We start from the raw sequence: 26,328 nt of genomic DNA on the forward strand, positions 1-26,328 counted from the left end.
CAAAAGAAAGCATAAACAAAAACAAAAGACCACCTAAAACTAGGAGAAAACATTTGCAAATGATGCAACTGACAACTGGGCTTAATTTCCAGAATAGAAAAATAGATCATATAACTCAATAGCAAAAGAGCAAAAAGCCCAACCAAAAAATGACCAGATAAATAGACATTTCTCCAAAGAAGACATACAGATGGCCAATAGGCACATGAAAATATGCTCAACATTGCTAATTATTAGAGAAATGTAAATCAAAACTACAATGAAGTATCACCTCACACTGGTCAGAACGGCCATTATCAAAAAGTCTACAAACAATAAATGCTGGACAGGATGTAGAGAAAGGGAACTTTCTTACACTGTGTGGAATGTAAGCTGGTGCAGTCACTATGGAAAACAGTATAGAGTTAGTTTCCTTAAAAAACTATAAACAGAGTTACCGTATGATCCTTCAACCCCACTCCTGGTCATATATCCAGAAAAGATGAAAGCTCTAATTAAAAAAGACACGTGCATCCCACTATTCATAGTAGCACATATCCAGTAGCCAAGACATGGAAGCAACTTAACAGTACATTGACAGATGAATGGAAAAAGAAGGCGTGGCATATATATACACAATGGAATATTAGCCACAAAAAGAATGAACAATGCCCCTTGCAACAACATGGATGGACCTAGAGATTATAATACTAAGTGAAGTAAGTCAGACAGAGGAAGACAAAAATCATATGATATTACTTATACGTGGAATCTAAAAAAAAAATAGTCAAATGAACTTACGTACAAAACGAAAATAAACTCACTGACATAGAAAATGAATTTATGGCTATCAAAGGGGAAGAGAGAGGGATAAGTTGGGAGTATGGGATTAACAGATCGACATGACCATATATAAAATTGATAAACAACGAGGATTTACTGTACAGTATAGGGAACTATATTCAATATCTCATAAGAAACTATAATGGAAAAGAATCAAAGAAAAATATATATACAAATATATGTATAACTGAATCGCTTTGCTGTATACCTAAAACTAACACAATATTGTAAGTCAACTATAATTCTATTTTAAAAATATTTAAAAGATGCTCAACATCGCTCATTATTAGAGAAATGCAAATCTAAACTACAATGAGATATCACCTCACACCGATCAGATTGGCCATCATCAAAAAGTCTACAAACAATAAATGCTGGAGAGGGTGTGGAGAAAAGGGAACCCTCTTGCACTGTTTGTGGGAATGTAAATTGATACAGCCACTATGGAAGATGGTACGGAGAGTCCTTAAAAACTAGGAATAAAACCACCATGTGACCCAGCAATCCCACTCCTAGGCATATACCCTGAGGAAGCCAAAACTGAAAAAGACACATGTACCCCAATGTTCACTGCAGCACTATTTACAATAGCTAGAACATGGACGCAACCTAGATGTCCATCAACAGGTGAGTGGATAAAGAAGTTGTAGTACATATACACAGTGGAATATTACTCAGCCATAAAAAGGAATGCATTTGAGTCAGTTCTAATGAGGTGGATGAACCTAGAGCCTATTATACAGACTGAAGTAAGTCAGAAAGAGAATGGTAAGTATCATATACTAATGCATATATACGGGATCTAGAAAGATGGTACCAAAGAATTTATTTGCGGGGCAGCAATGGAGAAACAGACATAGAGAACACATTTATGGACATGGGGATGAGAGAGTCATTTCCTAGGCAGGTTGATAGGGAGTCTAGGGGTCCCCAAGGAGAGAGGGGTCTGGAATTCTCAAGGAGGAAGAAAGGACAAACTTTTTTTCTTTCTCCACATTCCTTAGGATTATATAACAATAATGTATCCTGCCTGAGGACAGTCTCTGGATTAAGGACAGACTTTGGATTAAACCTTCTGGCTAATTCTGTTATCTTAAAATGTAAATTATGGGAGTAGGTCTGATGAGGTCTTTACAACCTCCAGACATTCTTTGGATTCACTGGTATATAACTTCATTGAGTATATAACTTCATTGTTAACACTAGCAAGCGGGTACTCTTTCTACCCCCTTCTGATGCCTATGTCAGAAGCTTTCTCTATCTCCTTTATACTTTAATAAAACTTTATTACACAAAAGCTCCGAGCGATCAAGCCTCGTCTCTGGCCCCGGATTGAATTCTTCTCCTCCGGGGGCCAAGAATCCCGGTGTATTCGTGTGATTCAACAACAACCTTTCAGGGAGAGGGGAGGAGAGGGTGAGATGTATTGAGAGAGTAACATGGAAATTTACATTATCATATGTAAAATAGATAGCCAATGGGAATTTGCTGTGTGGCTCAGGAAACTCAAACAAGGTCTCTGTATCAACCTAGAGGGGTAAGATGGGGAGGGAGATGGGAGGGAGATTCAAGAGGGAGGGGATATATGTATACCTATGGCTGATTCATGCTGAGATTTGACAGAAAATAGCAAAATTCTGTAAAGTAATTAACCTTCAATTAAAGAATAAACAAATTTGAAAACAAAAGGAAAAAAAAATATTTATATGGTAGTGGTCCCTAGACTCAAAAGAGCTTTCCTGGCCTCACATGTTCATATTCCAGAATCCTGGGATACAAATCTGACCCCTTCCTTTTTCTTAAATCCTTCATCCAATTAACCCTCTTGATGCTCCAGCTTTAAACTATCTCAGATATGTACCACGGCACAGTTATAAGAACTTTAAATCTAGTAAATCTAGTAACGAATTTATCCTCATAAAACACTACAGGGGGTATCATTATTATTCTCATTCTACTGCTGAGAAAACTGGTGCACATGTGGGTGAAGTAATGTGTCCAAAGTCACATCCTTGCAAAATGGCAGAGCAGGAATCCTGAACCTCAGCTCTTGACCACTACGTTACGTCAGCTCTCACTCACTGTTCTCAGTGCCTGCCTATCTCAGACATTACTCTTTAAGTCCCTTGAAGGCAAGCATCGTCTTTTTATTCTTATCCCTGAGCCCTAAGCACAATGTCTAGTGCACAGTACGTGATCAACAACTGTCTACTGAAGGAGTACATCAAGGCTGTATATTATCACCCTGTTTATTTAACTTCTATGCAGAGTACATCATGAGAAACGCTGGGCTGGAAGAAACACAGCTGGAATCAAGATTGCCGGGAGAAATATCAATAACCTCAGATATGCAGATGACACCACCCTTATGGCAGAAAGTGAAGAGGAACTCAAAAGCCTCTTGATGAAAGTGAAAGTGGAGAGTGAAAAAGTTGGCTTAAAGCTCAACATTCAGAAAACGAAGATCATGGCATCCGGTCCCACCACTTCATGGGAAATAGATGGAGAAACAGTGGAAACAAACAAAAAAAAAGAAACAGTGGAAACAGTGTCAGACTTTATTTTTTGGGGCTCCAAAATGACTGCAGATGGTGACTGCAGCCATGAAATTAAAAGACGCTTACTCTTTGGAAGGAAAGTTATGACCACCCCAGATAGCATATTGAAAAGCAGAGACATTACTTTGCCAACAAAGGTTCGTCTAGTCAAGGCTATGGTTTTTCCTGTGGTCATGTATGGATGTGAGAGTTGGACGGTGAAGAAGGCTGAGCGCCGAAGAATTGATGCTTTTGAACTGTGGTGTTGGAGAAGACTCTTGAGAGTCCCTTGGACTGCAAGGAGATCCAACCAATCCACTCTGAAGGAGATCAGCCCTGGGATTTCTTTGGAAGGAATGATGCTAAAGCTGAAACTCCAGTACTTTGGCCACCTCATGCGAAGAATTGACTCATTGGAAAAGACTCTGATGCTGGGAGGGATTGGGGGCAGGAGGAGAAGGGGACGACAGAGGATGAGATGGCTGGATGGCATCACTGACTTGATGGACATGAGTCTGGGTGAACTCCGGGAGTTGGTGATGGACAGGGAGGCCTGGCGTGCTGCGATTCATGGGGCCGCAGAGTCGGACACGACTGAGCGACTGAACTGAACTGGGAAGGAGAGAAGCTACAGAAAGGCCATCCTGTTTAAACTTAAAATCTCGGAGCTCAAATTGGTCATGAATTCTTTCCTCTGCTTTTATCCAAAATATTAAATGGCCACAAAACGGGTCATGATCCCACCAGAGTCCACCTCTGATGAACTTTGAGGGAGCAGCCCTCCCAAAGGCAGCACCGGCACTCAAAGACCCTATGCGGAGCTCCCAGGCACCCTGCCTGAGATCTGACGTCAGTCTCCCAGGACTGCACTTCTGGGCTTAGAATCAATAGGCTCCCCACAGAAACTGGAAATCTGACTCGCAGCTTCTATGCTGATGTGCTGAGGTGGAATCAAACGGGGAGGGCTTCCCAGAACGTCCGAGTGAATCAGCTGCTCCGTTTGGGATGAATCCAGAACATGTGCCCACAAAGGGCAGCACATTGCAAATTGAGATCTAAAATGAACCATCTGGTCTGGAGAAACGGCCAGCTGGAGGGATGGGGGCCTGGAAACCTCCCAGAGAGCAAACTTATCTGGGGGAAATGATGAGTCAGCTCTGCCCAGAAACAAAAGCCTTCGATAAAGCCCTTTGCAAGAGGTCCCACGACATCTCTTCTTGGAGGCGCCAGAATTCAGTAACTCCATCTAAAGGTTACCTTTGGATTCAAGGTTCTAAGATGTCTGGTCCTGGGGTCCATATGGACCCGGGTACCATAGCATAGGATGCAGAGAATCACTTCACAGCCAGACGAATGTGTCAGGCAAGAGGTGACCAGAAGTCCTGGACTGGTCGGGGACCAGCCTTTTCCCCTAAAATTGAGACAGCTTAGCCTTGATCCTGGAGGACAGCTTTCTGCTGTGTCTTCTTCTCCCAGCCATAGTCACTGTTGCCTGTAAAAAAGTAAAAAGCAAGCCAATTACCAGGTCTAATTATCTCCCTTCATTCTCCTCTTGGCAACAGCTGCTAAGGCTCTTGCCAAAACTCTGCTTCACCAACACCCTGATCCAAAAAGCCCCAAGTTAGCAAGAGAAGGCTCTGCCAGCGCAGAGCAGCTGTAAGGCTTCCCAACACTAAGACAGGGCGCAGGAGTTCAAAGCAGCTCTCTCCCAGGAGCCCCCTCGGCCTCCGCATCTGGACAGAAAAGAGGTGGTGGCGCCGGCCACCTGGAACCACACCAGGACGTGACACAGGGCCACCAACAGCCATTTGCCCTGTCTGCCCGCACCCCCACCCTAGAAAGCAAGGAGGCTTTTTAAAGGCCTGTTTGTGCTTGCAGTGGGAGCTGCCTGGCCATGGTGAGCTTCATGGCCACTTCTGTCCAGGCTTGCTTAGAGCTGAGCCTGGGCCTCCCAGCTGAGCTCAACTGGGAGGTAGGCCAGGGGCTCTCAAGGGGATGGTGGGAAGCTCTCCAGGCACCATGCCAGAGCCTGTGTGCACATCTTTGCACTCCCCAAGTAGCTGTCCTGCCTCTGCCCAGGGGTGAGCCCGAGACCTTCTAGTCTCCTCCTGCCTGGAGCGAGCGGTCACTCACTCCTGGAAGATGCCTGGAGACGTGGGGTTCTCTCTGACTCATGCAATAGCGAGCCAGTCTCCAAAACCCCAGTCAGCAGGGAGAGGCTAAACCAGGTGGCAGTCTACTCAGCCTCCAACCCCACAGCCCCAGGGGAAGAAGGACCAGGTGCAGTTCACGGGGCAGTTATGAAACCTGAGAAGAAGCTGGAATGGCATTGGGCTGGGGCTTTGAGAACAGGCAGGTATTGTGTGGTCAGGTGCAGAGGGGGTATAGAATACCCATCAGTTCACATACAAACACTATCCCAGCTTTGTGCAGAGGGAGGAAAGGCCTTCCAGGAGCCTGAGTGGTTTCAAACCAGAATGGAAAAAGGAAGGCTGTGTCCATGAGGGGGTTGGTGAACCACACCCAGAAGAAAGGAGGCCCAGAAGCCAATATGGACATGTTTCCCAGCCCTCACCCCAATGCCTAAAACAATTTTAAAGATCCCAGCATATATGCCTGAGACATCTCCGGGGATACGGAAGTTCCATCGGTCAGTGATCAAAGAATCTTTTCCTAACAGCCTTGGGCAGGGGTTAGTTTCTCCACATGTCATCATACTGGTCATCAGCAAATACTTACTGTCTGCATGGTCAAAGATCAGTGCCTGCCCTCCCAGTCCCTGCCTCCTGAAGACAGACCATGAAGGGCAACAAAGCTTCGCAGGAGCTTGAGCAACCAGACAAAGATGGCTTGCAACGGGTCAGACACAAGAGACATGGAACACCTCATCTTTGTGTGGAAGCCAAAGCTTTGCATGTTTTACCATTTTCCTCTTTCACAGTGGCTGGAAGGCTGTGAAAGGTGAGAAGGGAATAAGAGCAGGAGAGAAATTGACTGAGAGCACAATGGCGCATGGAGAGAGTGATAATAAAGTGAGAGGTGGGGGTAGGGAGCCGTGGGGCAGCAGCTCCCAGGTCTAAGTGGGGAAGAAGCCTGGCAGACACCTATTCAGAGAAGATTTCCCCCGGGGCTGGGCTTATCTTCTCCATCTGTCCTCCCACAGTCACCCAGTGTGCTGGACTTGGGAGGGTTCCCTTTCTCCCTTGACTTACTAAGGAAGACTGGAGTTATCAACGCCCTGGTTCCTGCAGCCTCAGGCCACCACTAAAGCTCCCAGGCCAGTCCCTCACCCTGGCTTCTCAAAAGATAAAATCCAGAGACAGGGTGTGGGAGCACCTTCCTCACATGTTTCCCGATGTCAATGGCCATTTCAATGCTCTCTTTCCCAATGGGTCATCTCTGTCACTAATACCACCATATTTTAAGCACCCCAGCCTCCCCCTGGAGAAGGGCTCTATCTGCTCCCTGTTTGTGCCTTCACTTACACCTTCTCTGTATTCTAAAGCCTGCCTATTCCATGTCATAATTTGACCTTTATTTTTTAAAATAATTTTGTTTATTTATTTTTGGCTGTGCTGGGTCTTCATTGCTGCATGGGCTTTTCTCTAGTTTCAGCGAGCAGGGGCCACTCTTGGTTGCGGTGCTTGGGCTTCTCATTGCGGTGACTTTTCTTGCGGCAGAGCATGGACTCTAGGGAGTACAGGCTTCAGTAGTTGCGGTACATGGGCTCAGAAGTTGTGGCTCCTGGACTCTAGAGCACAGGCTCAGTAGTTGTGGCAAATGGGCTTGGTTGCCCCACGGCATGTGGGATCTTCCCAGATCAGGGATCAAAGCCATGTCTCCTGCACTGGCAGGTAGATTCTCTTACCACTGAGCCACCAGGGAAGTTCCCTGACCTTTATTTTTTTACATCCAGCTCCTTTGTGCAGCTTTTCCTGATTGCATCCCCATTAACCTGTCCCTTCTCTGTTCAGAATTTTGTGACTTCAATGTAAACTCTCCTTACTCATACGAGTTGTGCACACATCCATAGCCTGCTTAATGCTGTGTCCACTCCCCACCCCCTCAAAACTCCAGGGAGTATCAGGTAGACACTTAGGACATATTGACTGACTTGTTGGACTGACTGGCTGAGGACATGACAGCTGTGATCAATCAAGAGTCCACAGTCACCGTTTCTCAGGCCACCCGGAGAGTTTCCACAGCAGAGCCTGCTGCGGAGTGGAGATGTCATCTGATTTCTTAATTAATGCAAACACTGTTCATCCGAATGCTCTAGGGCACAGTTTTTTTCTTTTTTTAATTGAAAAAAAAATGAGAACATTTTAAAAATGATAAAAATAACATTTAGCAGCTTAGGAATAAATGAAGCTTTACTTCTAGACCTTTTGTTCCGACAGCAATCCCGCCTTCCCCAACCCCAGCCCCAGTCACCCTCCACAGGTTGGCTGTCCCCTTTTCCCACCTTTCCCACCGTCCTTCTTCGGGTGATGAACAGAATTCCTGCTAGTGACTACTAATTGGGTTAATGGAGTGACTGTGTAATTGTTCTCTCTTCGCAGCCCAACCCACCACCCTGGCTGCTTTCCGACTACCTGCCTCTCATCTGTTCCAGGATCACTAATTTGCAACAACAACTTCCATTGTTGTCCACATCTGGGACTCTGGGGTTTTAAGTGAATCTCCCTAAGGCAGAGAACAGAAGATGCTGCTATTTCGGTTTGTCTCATCTACAATAGGACCATTCTCTGGGGTTTCTGGGCAGTGCGGGGCTGCCCGGGTGAAGGGGAAATCTGAGCAGTGATGGGACCCAGGCCAGAGCACAGCGTGCTGAGGGAGGAGAGCAGGGGTAAAATTCTGACCTTTTCTTCCCGGCTACTTGGGTTTGCATTTCATTTTAATCAGTTTCAGATGAAACTGACAAGCCAGGAGCCTAGGGAATCCTGGTGCCCCTGCCATTGCCCTCTGGTCTCCGGGGCATCAGTTGGGCAGCATCTGTCCTGGCATGACCCAGCTTCCCCCAGAGAAGGCAGCATGGATGGTGGCCTTTCTGATCCCCACAACTCAATCAGAGCCTAGTCTCTCTTGTCAGCATGGCCGGACAAGACAAGGCTTTATCCCCCTGTTGTTTTTTGAGGTATGTTCATTCTACTTGAAATCTGTTTCACCTTAAAGGGATCACTGGCTCAGTGGTAAAGAATCCGCCTGCCTAAGTAGAAGATGTGGTTCCCATCCCTGAATTGGGAGCATCTGTTGGAGGAGGGAATGATAATCCCCTCCAATATTCCTGCCTGAAAAACCCCATGGACAGAGGAGCCTGGTGGGTTACAGTCCATGGGGTCACAAGGAGTCAGCATGGCTGAGTGACGAAGCACAACACAATGGCAACAGAAGGATCGTTACCTGCCCAGACTGTGGCACGTTAGCATTTTAAAAACAGGGTGTAACGAGGACACTGAGGGACAGCCTCCGGGAGCTCTGTCAGGTGCCTGGGGGGCGGGTTTGTCGGTGGGCGTGGCTCGAGGGTGCTGAGCCCCCTTGAGCTGGGCTCTGGAAATGGGCTTTGTTTCTTGGGGTGACTTCTATCTCCACCTGCCTTCTACCTTGCCCTGTGTCCCTCCCTCCCTCCCTTTCCCACCCTCCCCCTCCAGGCTCAAGGTGACCCTCACTGTTCCTAGGCAGCTCTGGGCTTCTGATCCACAGAACTGGGCAGCGTAGGATGTGGGTCCTGGGAGTCAGTTCTGGGCTTCACACAGTCACTCTTGTCTCTACCTCCAGACCACCCGCCCCATCCCCAAACACCTGGGAGGAGGGGATGCTGAGACCTGCTTGAATCCCCATAAACGCTTGTTTCTGCCTCCAGTCTTGATCGTTTATAAACTCGCCTTGTATCTACACCCTGCTCTGCTCACATTAGCATTTAAGCTGCTCAGGCACATCTTTGTTTTCACTGTAGAATGCCCGGCAGGGTGACTGACACAGAAGAGGTGCTCAATCATTAATTAATTAAACTGGGTTGGAAGTTCCGGACAGTTAAGAAAGAGCTAAGGCTCTTTCTGGAAAGGAAAAGTTGAGACTGAGCAAACAATAAACAAAACGCACCAATACCCGCCTCAGCTAATGCAGGGTTGCGCACTCCACAGGGATCATGAAGCGACTGAAGTGGGCTCTCAGGGATCGTCTCCGTGGGGCCATCTGCTCACCACTGCCCTCCACTGGACGCCGGGCCAAAGCAGCCCGGCCCTGTCGGGGCGCTCTCAGGCTTCCTTCTCGCCCCATGCTGGATCCAGCTCCTGGGCAAACCGGTTTTTCTGCTGGCTTCTCTTACCAGGTTTGTTTCACTCTAACTGTGCTGCACTGAATTCATGAGACCTAGGAAGGCACAAGAGAACTGGGACTTCTTTGAGTCCTGGCGTATCGAGGGTTCCACAAATGCTTAATGCATGAAAATCAACATAATGACCTTTAGTTCCTGACATGCCAGCAGCACTGTGGACTGTTACTATGATTGCAAATATAAGAACCCACTTAAGAACCTACTCCTACAACGGTCTACACACCCAATGCTGCCAGCTTTTAGAAGACAACCGAGGAGAACAAAGGACAAAAAGCTTCTGGGAAAGAATTCAAAAACAGTCAGTCATTTCTATCTTAACAACAACAGACCTTCCTCCTTAGGGGAAAGAGGGAGGAAGGGGAGAGTAAACCCAGGTACCACTAAATCTTGTAGAAAGACCTCTCTCCTGCACTAAATCTTGTGAAATGACTTCTCTCTCCCGCACTGTGCCACTATTCCTGTCTTTAATTTTAGGTATGGGTGAATTTGCCTTATTATTGCTACCCCTGACCTCTTTCGTTTATAAGGATTTTGCCCAACACACTGACCCTTAAAAGTTCTTGAATTCCTGGCAGTCAAATATGGTGTATGAGTGGCTAATAATTTGCCAAATGGCAATAGTAAAGTAAGTTTAAAAGGACGCATCACATTTATGGCTTACAAATTGCTTCAATTTGCTGAAAAACTGTTTTCGTCTCCCAAAATTGAACTCTGGAGTTAGCCCCAGGCCTGGCAGGCCTTTGGAGATATGAATCTGAAGCTCACGGAAGAACCTGGACTAAGCAGCATAGAGGTGAAAGTGAAAACCCAAATATTGCCCAGTAAAAACTCAGAGGGTGAAATCAAAGTATGATACCTCAGGACCCAGTGTTGAAGGGCCAAGGGAGTGGAGGAGGCTAGGACAGAGCCAGAGAGGGAAAAACCAAAGAGGTAGAAGAAGGAGCAAGGAAGGATGGAGTGAAAAAAACCAAGCAGCTCGGAAATTTCAAGGATGAAGGAGTGGCACATGCCCTCAGATGCAGTTGAATAATCTGGTCAAGAAAGGATTGAGGGACTTCCCCTGGTGGTCCAGTGGCTAAGACTCCATACTCCCAATGCAGGAGGCCCAGCTTCCATCCCTGATCAGAGAAAGAGATGCCACAAGCCGCAACTAAGACCCAGTGCAAGGAAATAAAGAAATATATATTAATATATTTTAAAAATTTTAAAAAGAAAGGATTGTCAGCTGGACTGGGCAATATGAAGGTCACTAGTGACCCTGAGCGGAGAAGGTGATGGCACCCGACTCCAGTATTCTTGCCTGGAAAATCCCATGGACTGAGGAACCTGGTGGGCTGCAGTCAGTGGGGTAGCTAAGAGTCGGACATGACTGAGCGACTTCACTTTCACTTTTCACTTTCACGCACTGGAGAAGGCAATGGCAACTCACTCCAGTGTTCTTGCCTGGAGAATGCCAGGGACGGGGAGCCTGGTGGGCTGCCGTCTATGGAGTCGCACAGAGTCGGACACGACTGAAGCAACTTAGCAGCAGCAGCAGCAGTGACCATGAGAGCAGTTAGTGACCTTGTGAAAGCAACTTCATTTGAGGGTTGAGGTGGGGACAGAGTCGAAGGCACTGTGGTGGGAATGGGATTGAATGGGAAGCAAGGGCATGGAAACAATCGTAGGAGGTATCCAACTTAGGCCAAAGAATCAAGGCTTTCACTTTTGACCTTGCACAGACTGGACTTCACCGATTCAGCTTCCCTACAGCCACTAGTGACATGTTCTAAAAATAAAAATTAATCATATCACGTCCTGTTGTGATTAACATCTGCCGGCTCTCCACTTGCTGAACAATGGAGAGCAAAGTCCAGGGCCGATGTGTTTAGTATAATTTACTTTCTATAATTGTATTTATTTATTTTTGGCGGTACTGGGTCTTCCTTGCTCTGTGACGGCTTTCCCAAGTTCTGGAGGGCGGGGGATTACTCTTCGTTTTGTTGTGGTGCTTGGGGCTTCTAATTGTGGTGGCTTCTTTTGTTTCAGTGCACAGGCTCTAGGGCGCAGTCTCAGTAGTTGCGGCGCACGGGCTTAGTGGCTCAGAGGCAAATGAGATCTTCCCGGGACCAGGGATAGAAGCTATATCTTCTGCATTGGCAGGCGGATTCTTTAGCACTGAGCCGCCAGGGAAGCCTTAAAACTGATGTTTTACTATACATAAAATATACTTCAACTTGATTAAAGAAAAATACCCTTCTACCTGACTCCATAGCCTGGAGAACAAAGTTCAAATTTCTTCCGGCTTAAATGATATGATTTCTTCCCTTGATTCTTCCCCCAGGCCCCAAATACGTGCTTGCGTGCTAAGTCGCATCGGTCCTATCTGACTCTTTGCAACTCTATGGCTATTCTGTCCATGGGATTCTGCAGGCAAGAACATTGGAGTGGGTTGCCATGCCCTCCTCCAGGAGATGCCCACCACATTAAATACACTACGGATCTAAAATGGGCCTCGACGTCCTGCCCTGCCCACCTGTTCAACACCCGTCATGCTTCTCAAGATTCAACTTGTGCCATCCCTGTTAGCGTCCTCTAGACACAGATGTCTATCATATAAAGCTCTCCATTGCACTCTTCCTTTATGTCTCCCCTTTCTTTCACTAAGCTGTAGGCGTATCACTAAGCCGCTCTATCTTTGCTGAAGAAACCTGGGCTTTACGGTTGTAGTCCAGCCCGAAGGACAGCGGGACAGATCCTCCTCCAGTCCTACAAGGGGCGCTATGGCAACCTCCATAGTCTCCCTTCTCTTCACCTCTTCGAACCCTCTTCCAGACTCGCACGCTTGGGGCTCCGCCTCCTAGGCAACATCCCTCCTTCCCATTGGGCAAGGACGATCCTGGCTGGCCAATGGAGCGAGGCGTTGGTACGAGGCGGCGCCACCATCTTTGAGCGTCTGGGCCCCTGTGTCGGTAGGCGGCTGTGGGAGTTAGGGAGGTAGGTGGGCCGTGCCGCGCCGCCTCCGGTCCACAGCCGCGCCTCTTTCTGTCCTTCTGCCGCGGTCCCACGATGCCGCAGTACCAGACTTGGGAGGAGTTCAGTCGCGCAGCGGAGAAACTCTACCTCGCCGACCCAATGAAGGTAAATCGCAGGCGGACCCAGTGTCTCTGTCCCACCTCCGGGTCAGGATGTCTTCTCTGCCGTCCGCTCGGCCTCCGGAGCTTCTGCAGCATCCTAGGAGGTGCTGTGTGTGAAGAGAGACGGACTCCGCGCGAAGTCCGATTGTTCTTTTTGTCTCTTATCTTAATAAGGGCCCAGAGAAGCCTGAAATCAGCAAAATCAGGGTCAAGTCTGGGCTCTAAGAAACCTTCCCCCGCCTACAATCCCTGAGCTTCCCTGTCGTTGGTTTACGTGTCTCTAAGGGCAGGGCTCCTCCCCGCTGCAGGTTCGGCCTCCTGTGGCGCTTCAGTTCAGTTCAGTCGCTCAGTCGTGTCCGACTCTTTGCGACCCTATGGACTGCACCACGCTAAGCTTCCCTGTCCATCACCAACTCCCGGAGCTTACTCAGACTCATGTCCATCGAGTCGATGATGCCATCGAACCATCTCATCCTCTGTCGTCCCCTTCTCCCGCCTTCAATCTTTCCCAGCATCAGGGTCTTTTCGAATGAGTCAGTTCTTCGCATCCGGTGGCCAAAGTATTGGAGTTTCAGCATCAGTCCTTCCAGTGAATATTCAGGACTGATTTCCTTTAGGATGGACTGGTTGGATCTCCTTGCAGTCCAAGGGACTCTCAAGAATCTTCTCCAACACCACAGTTCAAAAGCATCAAACACCCCAATTTGGAGGCATCTATCTCCCGCAGATTAGTGGTTCTTAATATTTTGGAGGTTAGTGCCCTTTGAGAGCAGGAGAATGCACTTAACACATAAATGTTTGTAAACAGTTTTAGGGGGTCCGTGGATCCCTGTGGGCTTCACTGGAGGCTCAGACAGTAAAGAATCTGCCTGCAATGCAGGAGACCTGTGTTTGATCCCTGGGTCAGGTAGATCCCCTGAGAAGGGAATGGCAACCCACTCCAGTATTCTTGGCCTGGAGAATTCCATGGACAGAGGAGCCTGGCGGGACTGGTCTAGAGTCCATGGGGTCACAAAGAGTCAGACACAAAGTGAGCGAGTAACACACACACACGGATCCCTGTAATTCATTCATGGCCCCCATAAAATTATAATAAGCTAACCTCTGACATTGACTTATCATAATTTTATGGGGGCCATGAATGAATTACAGGGATCCGTGTGTGTGTGTGTGTATGTGTGTGTGTGTGAGTAACCAAAGAGGTTGCAAGGACAAGAATTTAGCATTTGGGTCTTGATTTTTCTTCCTCTTGGTGTTTATTGTCATCTAAATATTATTTAAAATATTAAAAAGCCCTGCTAGCTTTTTAGACCTAGATAAGTAACAAGAAACCGGAAACATTCTTAGTTCCATTCTTTGCAGTAAAGTGATGTAATAGTAATAAATGATAAAATGAATTAGATACTTGTGAAATTGAGTACTTTGTTTATGACACAATTTCTGGCTCCTCCATTTGGTTGATTTTGTTCGTAGGATCATTTGTTTCTTTAAGCAGTGTACCATGAGGACTATACAGGACTTTTGTAGAAGTACCCACAGTGTAAACTAAAAGTATTTGGAAAGATAGTAAAGAATATACAGATCCACAGTAAGAATAATAATACTGTAAGAATGTGGTCATAGTTATAGGGAAAATGAAAATAAAATGATTATTATTGAGCATTGCTATGAACAAAGCATGTGTAGAATAGGCAGGAGAGGGAGAGCCTATGAGTTCTGTTAAGAAAATTCCAGTGGCCTAAAAACTTGTGCCTTCTCAGGCTAACTTTCACTTCTTTTTAACTGATTTTTTTTGATAGGTCGGTGAGGGGATGAGTGGGAGAGAGCTGGACTGACAGTTGTATTGAGTACCTTCCATGTGACAGACATTTTATGTATATACACTTAGCTGTATAATTTATGTATACAATTGAAGACAATCCCTTGAGGTAGTTGAATGAACAGTCTTAGATACATTAAATGATTTGCCTGATGATCGCTAAGAGATTAGGCTAAAATTTGAACCCACATCTCTAAACATCGTGTTCATGCTGTTTCTACCAGTCTATACTGCTGAAACTAAAGAAGAAGAAAAATTTTGTCAGAACTCTTTGGGATCTGTTTTACAGAATTCTTTGTCTTCTCTCTCTCTTGATCATATTTATCACCTTTTACCATTCTCCATTGCATCTGCTGTAAGTGAAGATGGTATTATTGCTGGACCATGTAATAACCTCTTTGCCTGCCTGCATTTAAAATTCCTTTTTCACTCTCATACATACTGCAGCTATCTCGGACACAAAAATTGAATTCCCAGTTTCCTGTTTTAAAACTAGTTCTTCACTGATTGCTGGTAAAAGTCCCATCTTCCAGGCCCCAGTCTGACCCTCTCTCCAGTCTTGTTGGCTTTGTCTCCCACCATTTTCACCGTCCTCAGCCCTAGCTAGCCTCAGAAAGCTACAGAATGCATCATATCTTCATTCAGACTGCTGCTTCAGCCTTTCTCCTAACTTCTTCCCTAAAAGAAAGAAAACAAAAAATGCATTTCTGCAGCCATTTCCATAAATTCTTCTTACACTTTCCCTTCCCCCAATCTAAATTACTTGTTTCCTCTTTTAGCATTTTACCTGTGTATGTCTTTCTAGGACTTAATTCATGTTGTCTTATGTTTTGTTTTGATTATTTAAGTTGATTGAATTACTAAAAAAGCAAGAACCTTGACTTCTTTTTCTTCTTAGTAGCATCTGACATGGTAACTTAGGTGCTTTCTAATTTACCAGTAGAAAGGGAATTGGGGCTTCCTAGGTGGTGCTGGTGGTAAAGAACTCGCCTGCCAATACAGGAGACTTAGCGGGTTCCAGATCCCCTGGAGGAGGGCATGGCAGCCCACTCCAGTATCCTTGCCTGAAGAATCCCGTGGACATAGGCGCCTGGCAGGCTATATAGTCCATGGGATCGCAAAGAGTTTTTAAACTCATTTCTCCTAATGAAGCCACTGAGTATTCTTTTAAGCAGGAGTTAAAACTTTACATAGTTGTCATGCTTAGTACGTTTTTAAGTTGGTTTCCTTTTGTTTCCAGAGGACTGAATTTTTTTAATATGTAAAACTGAATTTATTAGCTCAATAAGTAGAATCTTATTAGGTAGTCTAAAGATACTTACACCTACTTAAGTGCTTGGTGAGTTCCCTTTGCTCCCTCACCAAATCTCAGGATGATATGACCTTTTTAAATTTGCAAACCCATGAGAGTAGAAGGCATAATGAGAAAAGCTGTAGAAAAAGCTCTAATAGCCCTTTTTATCTAGTTTCCAGAATTATCTTGAGGGTCCTGTGCTGCATTGGAGCCATTTTAAATATATGTTCTTGTTTTGTCTGGTAGATACTTAGCAATTTTTAAAACAGCTAGCTAAAGCTAAACTAGAGTTATTTATTATATTTTTGATTAATAAGAAATTTGACTCTGCTGCAGTACACTGTTTGGAATCCATCATTTAAAGAAATAAAAATAATATTCATGGAGGTTGTAAACTCTATTGGGAGCTGTTTTCTTTTATCGGAATATACTGATATCTAAATCATTTTCTTGGCTTCCTAACTGTAGAACACCCAATAGCAAAAAGTGCTGTGTAGCATGGCACTCAATGTAGGAGTTACTCTAGATGTGGAAAGTTGTGTCTCATGTCATGGCATCGTGAGAAAGATACGATTTTGCTGAGTAATTAATCTGAGTCCACCTCTTGAGAGCCATGGGAAAATGGAAAGTATGAACTGCAACTGCAGTACTTTCTCCTGGGAAATGGATTTGAACTTTACTAGCCATTTCTGCTACTCCCCCCCGCCCCCGCCCCACTTTTTTTTTTTTCCTATCAGTCCTCTGTGGCTAGATGTGTGGGTATTATAGGGGAGAAGAAAACCTTCTCTTTTACTCTCTTAGGTTTCGTAACTGGGGCTCTGCAAATTAAACTGACAAAAGACAGGTTAATAAATACAAAGACTTTACACTTAGCATAGAAGTTCACAAAGAGGAGGAATTTGGGACCTATATACCATCTTAAGGGTGGGAAAGTATGGGAGGGAGGTTGGACAGAGGAAAAGAGATTTGGGGTTTCTGGGAGGGAGTACGTTCTGAGAAGGTGCTTAGGAAATGTATGGGCAATATTAGAGTTGTCTGGTAAGGTTTTTAGGGAACAAACCTTCTTCTCTTTTCCCAGGGAGAAGAAACACCTTTTCAATTGGAAACTTACGTAATCTTTACAAAGCTTAATTTATGTCTTGCTTTTGATCAGAAAGGGCAGAGAACTAATTGCCTTCAGCTCAAAACTTTCCTTTGGCTGAAGTGGTATACTTTTGAGGTAGCATGCTGTGAATACCCTTCAGTACATAGTCTTACTGGCAAGAAACGCCAAACCACCTTAAGAGTCTTAAAGACATTCTCTGAATATGGGTGTGCCTTGGGAATTTTCAGTACATCTTTTCAAAGTGGCTGAAAATAAAATACCTGACTTTCTTTTAAGTCTTAAAAATATTGTAGCAATAGGAATGCACAAAATGCTGTTTTCCCTCATATCAGTAATGATAAGTTTACAGTAAAGGTGCCTTTAGATATTTTGGCTATTCTAAAAGGATCTATTTTCGCTCGCTTGAAGACTAAATTATTTATGAGAAATGTCTTCTGACTTCACTGTTTCTAAATATGTATTTTTATTTCAGGCCCGTGTGGTTCTCAAATATAGGCATTCTGATGGGAGTTTGTGTATTAAAGTAACAGATGATTTAGTTGTAAGTATACATTTTTATTTGTTGCATACTTTCAGATTTGTTTGAGTTAATCATTTGTTTGAAATTATTTACATAGAATTTATGCGAGTCACCCATTAGAATGCTTCTTTTGTGTTTCATTCCCAAGTCAAGAGCCTTGTTCTTGAAGCTGTTTTTCTAGGCACTTGGAAAGATAATTCACCTTGCTTCATTCATACAGTTTGTCAGGTCTAGTTTAATAACAGCTGAGCAGGAGGAACATAGAGACCAAACATAGATACAGGGGTGAAGGTTTCCTTGTAGATGTGTGAGGAGTAAATGGTATCTGAACACAAGTTACGGGTTCTGTAGTTGCGTTTCTCTCGTTCCCTGTCTGCTCATTCCTGTCGCTTCCTCACCCCATATATTTCTCACCCCTCTGCCATGTGGTTTCTACATGAAGTCTTTCCCTGAACCTGCTCTCAGTGAGGGCTCAGCAGCAGCCCCTTCATTTTCAAACCCAGCAGTTCATATCTTGCTTGACCTCCTGGCTGCTTTTAATATTTTTAATATTTATTTGGCTGCACCAGGTCTTCGTTGAGACATGCAAGATCCTTAATTGCAGAATTCGGGTTCTTAGTTGCAGCATGTGGGATCTAGTTCCCTGATCAGGGGTCAACCTGGGCCCCCCGCATTGGGAGCGCAGAGTCTTAGCCACTGGACCACCATGGAAGTCCCCCTCCTGGCTGCTTTTGATACAGAAAACCACTTCTTGTAGAAATTATTTTGGCATCTGTGGCTCCCTTTTATCTTGTTTTTCTTTCTCTGTTTATTTCATTCTTTGCTAGTTATTTTGCTGACTTGCCCCATCAATGTTGGTTTCTCCAGGATTCTGTCCTTGATGTCATCTTACCACTTCTGGATCAGTCCATTAAGTCCAGTACTGCTTGTATGTCTGTTTCCAATTTTGTACCTTTAGCTCATATTTTTCTTTTGGCTTCCTGACTAGGTCTGAGTTGAGCATCTTTCCTCCTCTACTTGGTAAGGTTAGCCTGTCTAGAATGGAAGTCCTCATCCCTTATCAAACTGGTTCCTCCTGCTTCCTGTCTTTAATTACACTGTCATCTACCTGCTCAGAACCTGGGAATCATTTTTGGCCCCTTCCTTTCCCTTATTCTCACATTTACTATTCCTTCATTTGAAAAACTTGTATTTTGATCCTCTGATAAGTTCCATATGCTTTGCTGGGCATTTGTGAATTATTGATTCAAGGTCTCATCTCATTTCCTGTCGTGAACCCTCCATCTTCATTGCTAACCTCTTAAGGCCTCATTGTCGCTTGCCTGAACTAGTAGCTCTGTGTCCCTGCTTCCAGTTCGTCCTTCAGTTGTCCTAATACTACTGTCCTGCCAGAGTGATTTCTAAAAATGCAAATTGGATTCTTACTACCCTGCTTAACAATCTTTAGTGGCTTCTCATCACTCATAATGTAAACTCCACCCTCACATCCCCTCTAATCTCTGTCTTTTTGTGTTACTTAAGGCCTCCTTTAATATGCCATGGTCTTAGGCCTCTGAGCTTTTGAACAAGTCTGTCTCCATCTTTGCAGTATTGAATCCCACCCCTGCCCCAGTGTGACAAGCCAACTGCTTATATTTCAAAACCCACCTCAGAAGGACTGCTTCATTTCTTGTTTTTATTTCTGCCTCTTTTTGTGCTGTTTCACAATTTTTTTTTTAATCACATTTGACTTTTAATAGGTTGTGGGCTTCAAAATAACAAGAATAGATGAGTGATAGTCTTAACTGTATTTGAGGTGACTAGTCCTGACCCGAAGGGTACTTAACAAGCATTTCTTTTAATGGATTAACTCTTTTAAAAATCTCATAGTGACTTTAAAAATGACTTTTGGTCGTATCTTTTACTGTATTTGTATTCAGGGTTCCATTATGAGGTTGCATGAAGTCAGATCTTTTTAAATTAGTGTCATATCTTCTAAGAACCTATTGAGTTTGGTGAATGTGAAATGCAAAAAAGCAGTAAATTGAGCTGTTGTGTGCTAAACCTAGGTTGAGGAGATTTGAATCCTAGCTTAGCAATCTAAGAGTATTTTAGTCTTGGGGAAGATCAGGCCAAAAGTTTGGCTTTGGGGGCCTTAATCTGTGAAGTGCCATAGTAATAGTCTGCTCATCTAATTGGGTTGTTGTACAAAGTAAATGAAATATGTGGACGTGTTTAGCACTAGTGCCTGCCACTTAGTAGGTTCAATAAATGTATACTTGAATCCTGAGCATTCACATTGAGAAAAATGTTACTTGTGATTGTCACAGAGTGGATAGGTATATCTACTGAAGAGAAATTGGTATGTTCTGCTTTAAAAATAGAGGAAAATGCAGAATTGAATTCAATACAATAGACTTTACCTCCAAATGATGACTTTTGGCCTCTGGTAATGATTAAATATCGTTAAAGATCCATGGTAAGCAATACTGGAAAGAACTTTAACATTAATGATTTCTGTGATAAGATCTAAGTATAAAGGATTCTTTTTGTTCCCTTTCTTAAAACTACTGAGAATTAGTCCTTATCTAGAAGGGACCAAAGATAGAATCAAGTCCATCATACTAAATAATAAATGTGTGAACCAACTCCAATGGAAAAATCTATTTTCTAATGATTGTTAAAGAAAAGTTTGTATACTTCCCTCAGTAATTCATTTTAATGGCTTAGAAAACTCTTCTTAGACTTTATTATCTTAGAGCTTTGACTTTTTTATAGTCCCATTTGTGCATCTTCTGTTTCTAATCCATGTCTGATTTATAATATTGTTTTCTTTGGACCTCTTTCTATGTCAAACTGTAGTGAGAAGGTATATGTTCTCCTATAGTACATACACTAAAATTGAAACTCTGGAGATGATTATGGCCACTTTATAAGATTGTTAGACAGATTTGTACAATGTGTGACCTTTTCTAAGTAAGTGGTTTAAGGGCTGTATGAATTCAAATCAGTTGTGCATTGTCAACCACAAATTGGCACTTGCCATCTACCTCTACAAGGATTAAATCATGTGCTGCTGCAGCTGCTGACCTCCAGCACCCCTTGAAGGAGCCCAGGATGGAGAGCAGAAATGAGGCACTCTCTGCTCCCCAAAACCTGGCAGGACAGGTCTTCAGATAGTTAGATATTCTCAGGAGCTGATTTTCTGAGCCCAGTTCTTATATCTCCTTATATCTAGAAAAGCACTAAAATCTTTCATGGTGATGACTGTTTCTCATGACAGGCAGAAGCGTCACGAGACCAGCAGAAACTTTCTAAAAAATAAACATGCTTGATTGCATGTACTCCCCCTTCACCAGAATTGCATGTATACTGTCCTTCTCCTTTATGTCTTTGGAACAGTCTCTCAGAGCTGTTTGAGGTGCTGTCTCCTGGGCTGCAGTCCTCGTATTGCCCCAAATAAAACTTTTAACTCATGACTCTGATGTGCGTTTTTTTAAAGTTGACAGCACGATCAAGTTGAACTCCAACAAATCAGTTTAAGTTGATGAATATTACTGCAGGATAACAAAGTTCCCATTGCTTAAAACTCATATGAATCCATAAGATGGGCTGAAAAAAAATGGATTTGTGTTACAAAACGAGACTGCCACCTTAAGTTTGATAATTTGGAAGATTCTAGATGAAGAATTGAATGTAAAGCAAGGAAGAGTTTGGATTGGTTTAAAAGTTATAAATAATACCAGAAATCAAGGTTGAACAGATTTATCTAGCTTGATGTAGGTAGCAACCAGCAGTAAGCAAGGAATTCCTGATTTTTAAAAGATTATCATTAACCACATACTTCCCATTTCATAAACAGAGAAAGAGATCCTAAAATGTATATGCTTTTCCCACTGTAACTATAGAATCATTTATAACCAGATCCCAGGGAGAAATTACCTGATTCCAACCTTTAATTTTTCTCATCAGACCATGGCAGAATTTGATTACATTAGTCTACTGATCATTTTTGAGATGCTTTGAATAGAGTGCCTTTTGTTTTTCGTCCATAGCAGTGGCATTTTAAATATTATAAAATACTAAACTTAAGGAATGTAATTGTGGGAACCTGGAAACTTGAATGATCTCTGGAGGAAGTAAAGCAAAACAGTGGTAAGGAAAGACTCAGATTTTTACCCAAGAATATGTTTGCTATGTCGTTAGTAATCTAGTTTTACATAGTTAATGTGTGCTTTTAAAATTCCTGACAGTGTTTGGTGTATAGAACAGACCAAGCTCAAGATGTAAAGAAGATTGAGAAATTCCACAGTCAACTAATGCGACTTATGGTGGCCAAGGAATCCCGCAGTGTTGCCATGGAAACAGACTGAATGGTTTGAAATGAAGACTGTTATGTTCTTAGGAAGTAAATATCTTTTGAATTTGAAAAAGTATTGGGAGAGAAAATACTTTATGTAACTAAGTGGGCTGTTCAGAAGCCAAGAGATCATTTTTTTTGTACTTTGTTTTTTAATGTTTACTTTAGAGAGCCAGGAATGTAAATGCTTTCAGTTAGAAAGCCTTTATTTATTTTTTGGAGATTGAACAAGAAATGCATCTATCTTGGAAACTTTTTGTGGATTATTTGGTGTTAAGCAAAATAAATAATTACTCGCTGTTAAGTTTGTATCAGTAACTTGAAAATGAGATTAAGAAAAGCTAGTTCTTCCTTAAATTTAGTTAATCTGTGTTTAAAAGAAAATTGAATATAATTGTTTTGCTAGATTGATGTATTTTTTTCAGAGCATAAATTTTGTGCTGTTGATGACCAGCAAATATAAAATAAGGTAACTGGAATTAACTGTGCACAGCAATATAGCTGATTATATATAGTAGTGTAGTCTCAATTATATCTAAAAATAATTATGCAAACAAGTATGCTTTACCTTAAACTTTACAAATTTAAGCTATATTTTTAAATATAAGGGATTCATATCGTTAACTTGTTGAGCAAAGACTTACTTTGAATCTAATTTTCAGTGCTCTGAAACATCTGCGGTTACTTTAAATGCATGAACAGAATGATCACTAATAGATTGAAATTACCATATTACAGAAATATTTGCCACATATTTGCCATCTATCTTTTCTCAGAAGGGCTAAAGATTATTTGAACTGTTAAATTTTTGCATACCTCTGATACCCCAGCCCGTTTCTGTCTTTACTTAACCAAGGTATTAAGCAAGACTGTCACAACTGTTTCCTTTAAACCAGAAATCTATTATTTGACATTTATCTTATATTTGCAATTAATTTTACCAACCTAAATATAATATGTTGATTCCTACATTAAAATATTTTTTGTTTGGAATTTGTTGTGTTGACCAGTGTTTCAACATGCAAGGTTCCATTAACTGTATGAATTTTGGCATGTTTCAGAGAGGTCAGTAAATAAAATATTACGTAAATGTGTATTATGTCTCTTTAAGTTTTCAACTTCTTAAGGATAATTGATTTCTTGACTGGGATATTCTATATTAGTTTAGACTAAAGTGAGCCTAATTATGCTGTATGTACGTTTTATTTGTTTCTTCGTACTTTTATTACTCAACTTTCTCTGTTACGGCATTTGTTTTCTTTTTTTTTTCCCCCACTGTTTTTCACAGTTGTATTACAAAAGAACCATGCTAGCTTTTTCAAGTCTCCTATTGATAGACATTTGGTTGTTTCCAGTCTTCTGCTGTTAGGATGCTGCACTGAATATACACATGAGTAGTATATGTGTACATTAAATTTCTAGAAATAAAATTGGTGAGTCAAAGGGCATATGTGTTTCTAATTTTAATAGATATTGTCAAATTGCTTTACGCCACGATTGTCCCATTTTGCATGCCCAGCAGAAACACAGGAGAATGCTGTTTTCTCACAACATTGCTGCACAAAAATAGAAATTCCGGATTTTGGGCATTCTGATGTGTAAACCACAGTTGTTGTTCAGTTGCTAAGTTGTGTCCAGCTCTTTTGCCACCCTGTGGACTGTAGCCCACCAAGCTCCTCTGTCCATGGTATTTCCCAGGCAAGGATGCTAGAGTGAGTTGCCATTTCTGTCTCCAGGGCATTTTGTTTTCTTGAGTAAAAGTAACATCAGGGACTTCTCTGGTGGTCCAGTGGTCAAGAGTCCATCTTGTACTGCAGTGATGTGGATACGATCCCTGCTCAGGGACTAGAATCCCACATGTTGCAGAGCAGCTAAGCCTGTGAGCCACAACTAGAGAGTCTGTGCACCGTGATGAAAGATCCTGCATGGCTCAAAGAAAATCCTGTGTGCCACAGCTGAGGCCCAGCGCAGCCAAATATTTACAAAAGAAAAGTAACATCAGGTAATGTAGGGGTTTTTTGGGTTTTGGCTGTTTCCTGCCCATAATAAAAACTGGAGGGTTTTTTGGCCTTTGTCTTTCTCATTTAAATCTACTTTTTAACACTATGAAGATAGCCTGGAAGGGGAGAGACATAGGTTTGGGTTCTTTGAATCCTTGTAGCAGTGATTAAGAGCAGAAGTTCCAAGGCAGACTGTGTTGCAGTCTTGGCTCCACTACTTCTACTTCCTAGTTCTGTGGTTTTTGAGAGGATATTTCTCCATTTTCTTCTCTGGAAATGGGCCTGAAAGTAGTAGTCATAGGGCTTTGAGGATTAAATGGCATAATCTACTTTAAGTCTTGGCACATTGCCTGGAGCATAGTAAAAGCTCAATAAATGGTAGCTATTATTACTGTTACGGTTGTTATTTTTCAGTGGAATCATTATAAGTAACCAGCTCTTAAGTTTTCTCATTTTAATTGAATAGTTATTTATAAGTTAACATCTGCCTTTTCTACCAAGCTGTGTCTACTATCAAATGCTATTTTTGGCAGATGGGAAGTAAAACAAGATTGTCTCCATGGAGAGTGTTTTTATGTAGTGGGGGAAACTGAAATCTTAAATCTAAGACATGTTCATTTGTACCGACACAAAATTATTAAGAGAACTAACTGATGGTGAAAATATTAAGTCTCTCAAAGACTGTATAATAATAAAACTCCAAATTATATATTCTAAAAGTCACAGTGCTGTATACTCTGACTTTTTTCTTTTATCAGGAGAGATTTCTGGATACTATAATCACACTTTTCATGGACTAATTTTTTTTTTTTTTTTTTTAATCATTCTACATGGCTTATGGGATCTTAGTTCCCCACCCAGGGTCCTGGCAGTGAGAGCCCCAAGTCCTAACCACTGGACTGCCAGGGGATTTCCCATGGACTAATTTTTAGCAAACTGTTTTGTGATGTATTTAATCAAATACAGTAAATTACTTTACTGACCCTAAAGTAATCCAAATGCAGTTATCATAGTAATTAACATTCTAGGTACAATTAGCAGTTCAAATAATTTTTGTTCTCTTCTTAGGAAGACCCACTCTCCTTGGAGCACATAGCATTGTTGGAGTATTAAGCATTGTTGGCTACATGTGTTCTCTGTTATAAAGGGCTGGCTTTTCCCTTCTCCCTAGCCTGTCAACGTTTTGTCTTAAAAATATAAAATTTGTTAGGCAGAGCTCTAAGTGATTAGAGGCTGTATTGGCAGCATTTTATAGTTGATGTCTTCTGTTACCCTTAGAAAAATCTAACACTAGCAACAGTATGATGATAATAGTCTTGAAAGTACAGCTGACCCTTGAACAACATGAGTTTGAACTGTATGGGTCCACTTATATGCCACTTCCTTTCATAAATACGTAATATAGTAATATACAATCTGCAGTTGGTTGGAATTAAGTTCTGGAGGGCTGGCTACAAAGTTAAAATTGGATTTTCTACTGCAGGGAGTGTCAGCACTCCTAACCCTTGCATTCATTATTCAGTTCAGTCGCTCAGTCGTGTCTGACTCTTTGCGACCTCGTGAACTGCAGCACACCAGGCCTCCCTGTCCATCACCAACTCCCAGAGTCCACCCAAACCCCCATGTCCATCAAGTCGGTGATGCCATCCAACCATCTCATCCTCTGTCGTCCCCTTCTCCTACCCTCAATCTTTCCCAGCATCAGGGTCTTTTCAGATGAGTCAGCTCTTCACATCAGGTGGCCAAAGTATTGGAGTTTCAGCTTCAACATCAGTCCCTCCAATGAACACCCAGGACTGATCTCCTTTAGGATGGACTTGTTGGATCTCCTTGTAGTCTAAGGGACTCTCAAGAGTCTTCTCCAACACCACAGTTCAAAAGCATCAATTCTTCGGCACTCAGCTTTCTTTATAGTCCAACTCTCACATCCATACATGACCACTGGAAAAACCATAGCCTTGACTAGACAGACCTTTGTTGGCAAAGTAATGTCTCTGCTTTTCAATATGCTGTCTAGGTTGATCATAACTTTCCTTCCAAGGAGTAAGCGTCTTTTAATTTCATGGCTGCAGTCACCATCTGCAGTCATTTTGGAGCCCAAAAAAATAAATCTGACACTGTTTCCACTGTTTCCCCATCTATTTCCCATGAAGTGATGGGACCGGATGCCATGATCTTAGTTTTCTGAATGTTGAGTTTTAAGCCAACTTTTTCATTCTCCTCTTTCACTTTCATCAAGAAGCTCTTTAGTTCCTCTTCACTTTCTGCCATAAGGGTGGTATCATCTGCATATCTGAGGTTATTGATATTTCTCCCGGCAGTCTTGATTCCAGCTGTGCTTCCTCCAGACCAGTGTTTGTCATGATGTACTCAGTTCAGTTCAGTTGCTCAGTCGTGTCCGACTCTTTGCGACCCCGTGAATCACAGCACGCCAGTTAC

The 26,328-nt window shown here is 42.8% G+C and overlaps 1 protein-coding gene across 2 annotated transcripts; it reads left to right on the forward strand.

Annotated features, from left to right (window-relative positions):
- Positions 1-12,625: 12,625 nt before the first annotated feature.
- SRP9 (signal recognition particle 9) lies at positions 12,626-23,337 on the forward strand. Of its 2 annotated transcripts, XM_005216820.5 has the most exons (3): positions 12,626-12,816; positions 17,503-17,571; positions 21,783-23,337. In XM_005216820.5, exons 1-3 carry the CDS (start codon positions 12,745-12,747, stop codon positions 21,900-21,902), a joined length of 261 nt encoding a protein of 86 aa, XP_005216877.1. In that variant the 5' UTR covers positions 12,626-12,744; the 3' UTR covers positions 21,903-23,337.
- The last annotated feature ends 2,991 nt before the right edge of the window (positions 23,338-26,328 follow it).

This window comes from Bos taurus, chromosome 16 (assembly GCF_002263795.3).
Source record: "Bos taurus isolate L1 Dominette 01449 registration number 42190680 breed Hereford chromosome 16, ARS-UCD2.0, whole genome shotgun sequence".
Taxonomy (NCBI): Eukaryota; Metazoa; Chordata; class Mammalia; order Artiodactyla; family Bovidae; genus Bos; species Bos taurus.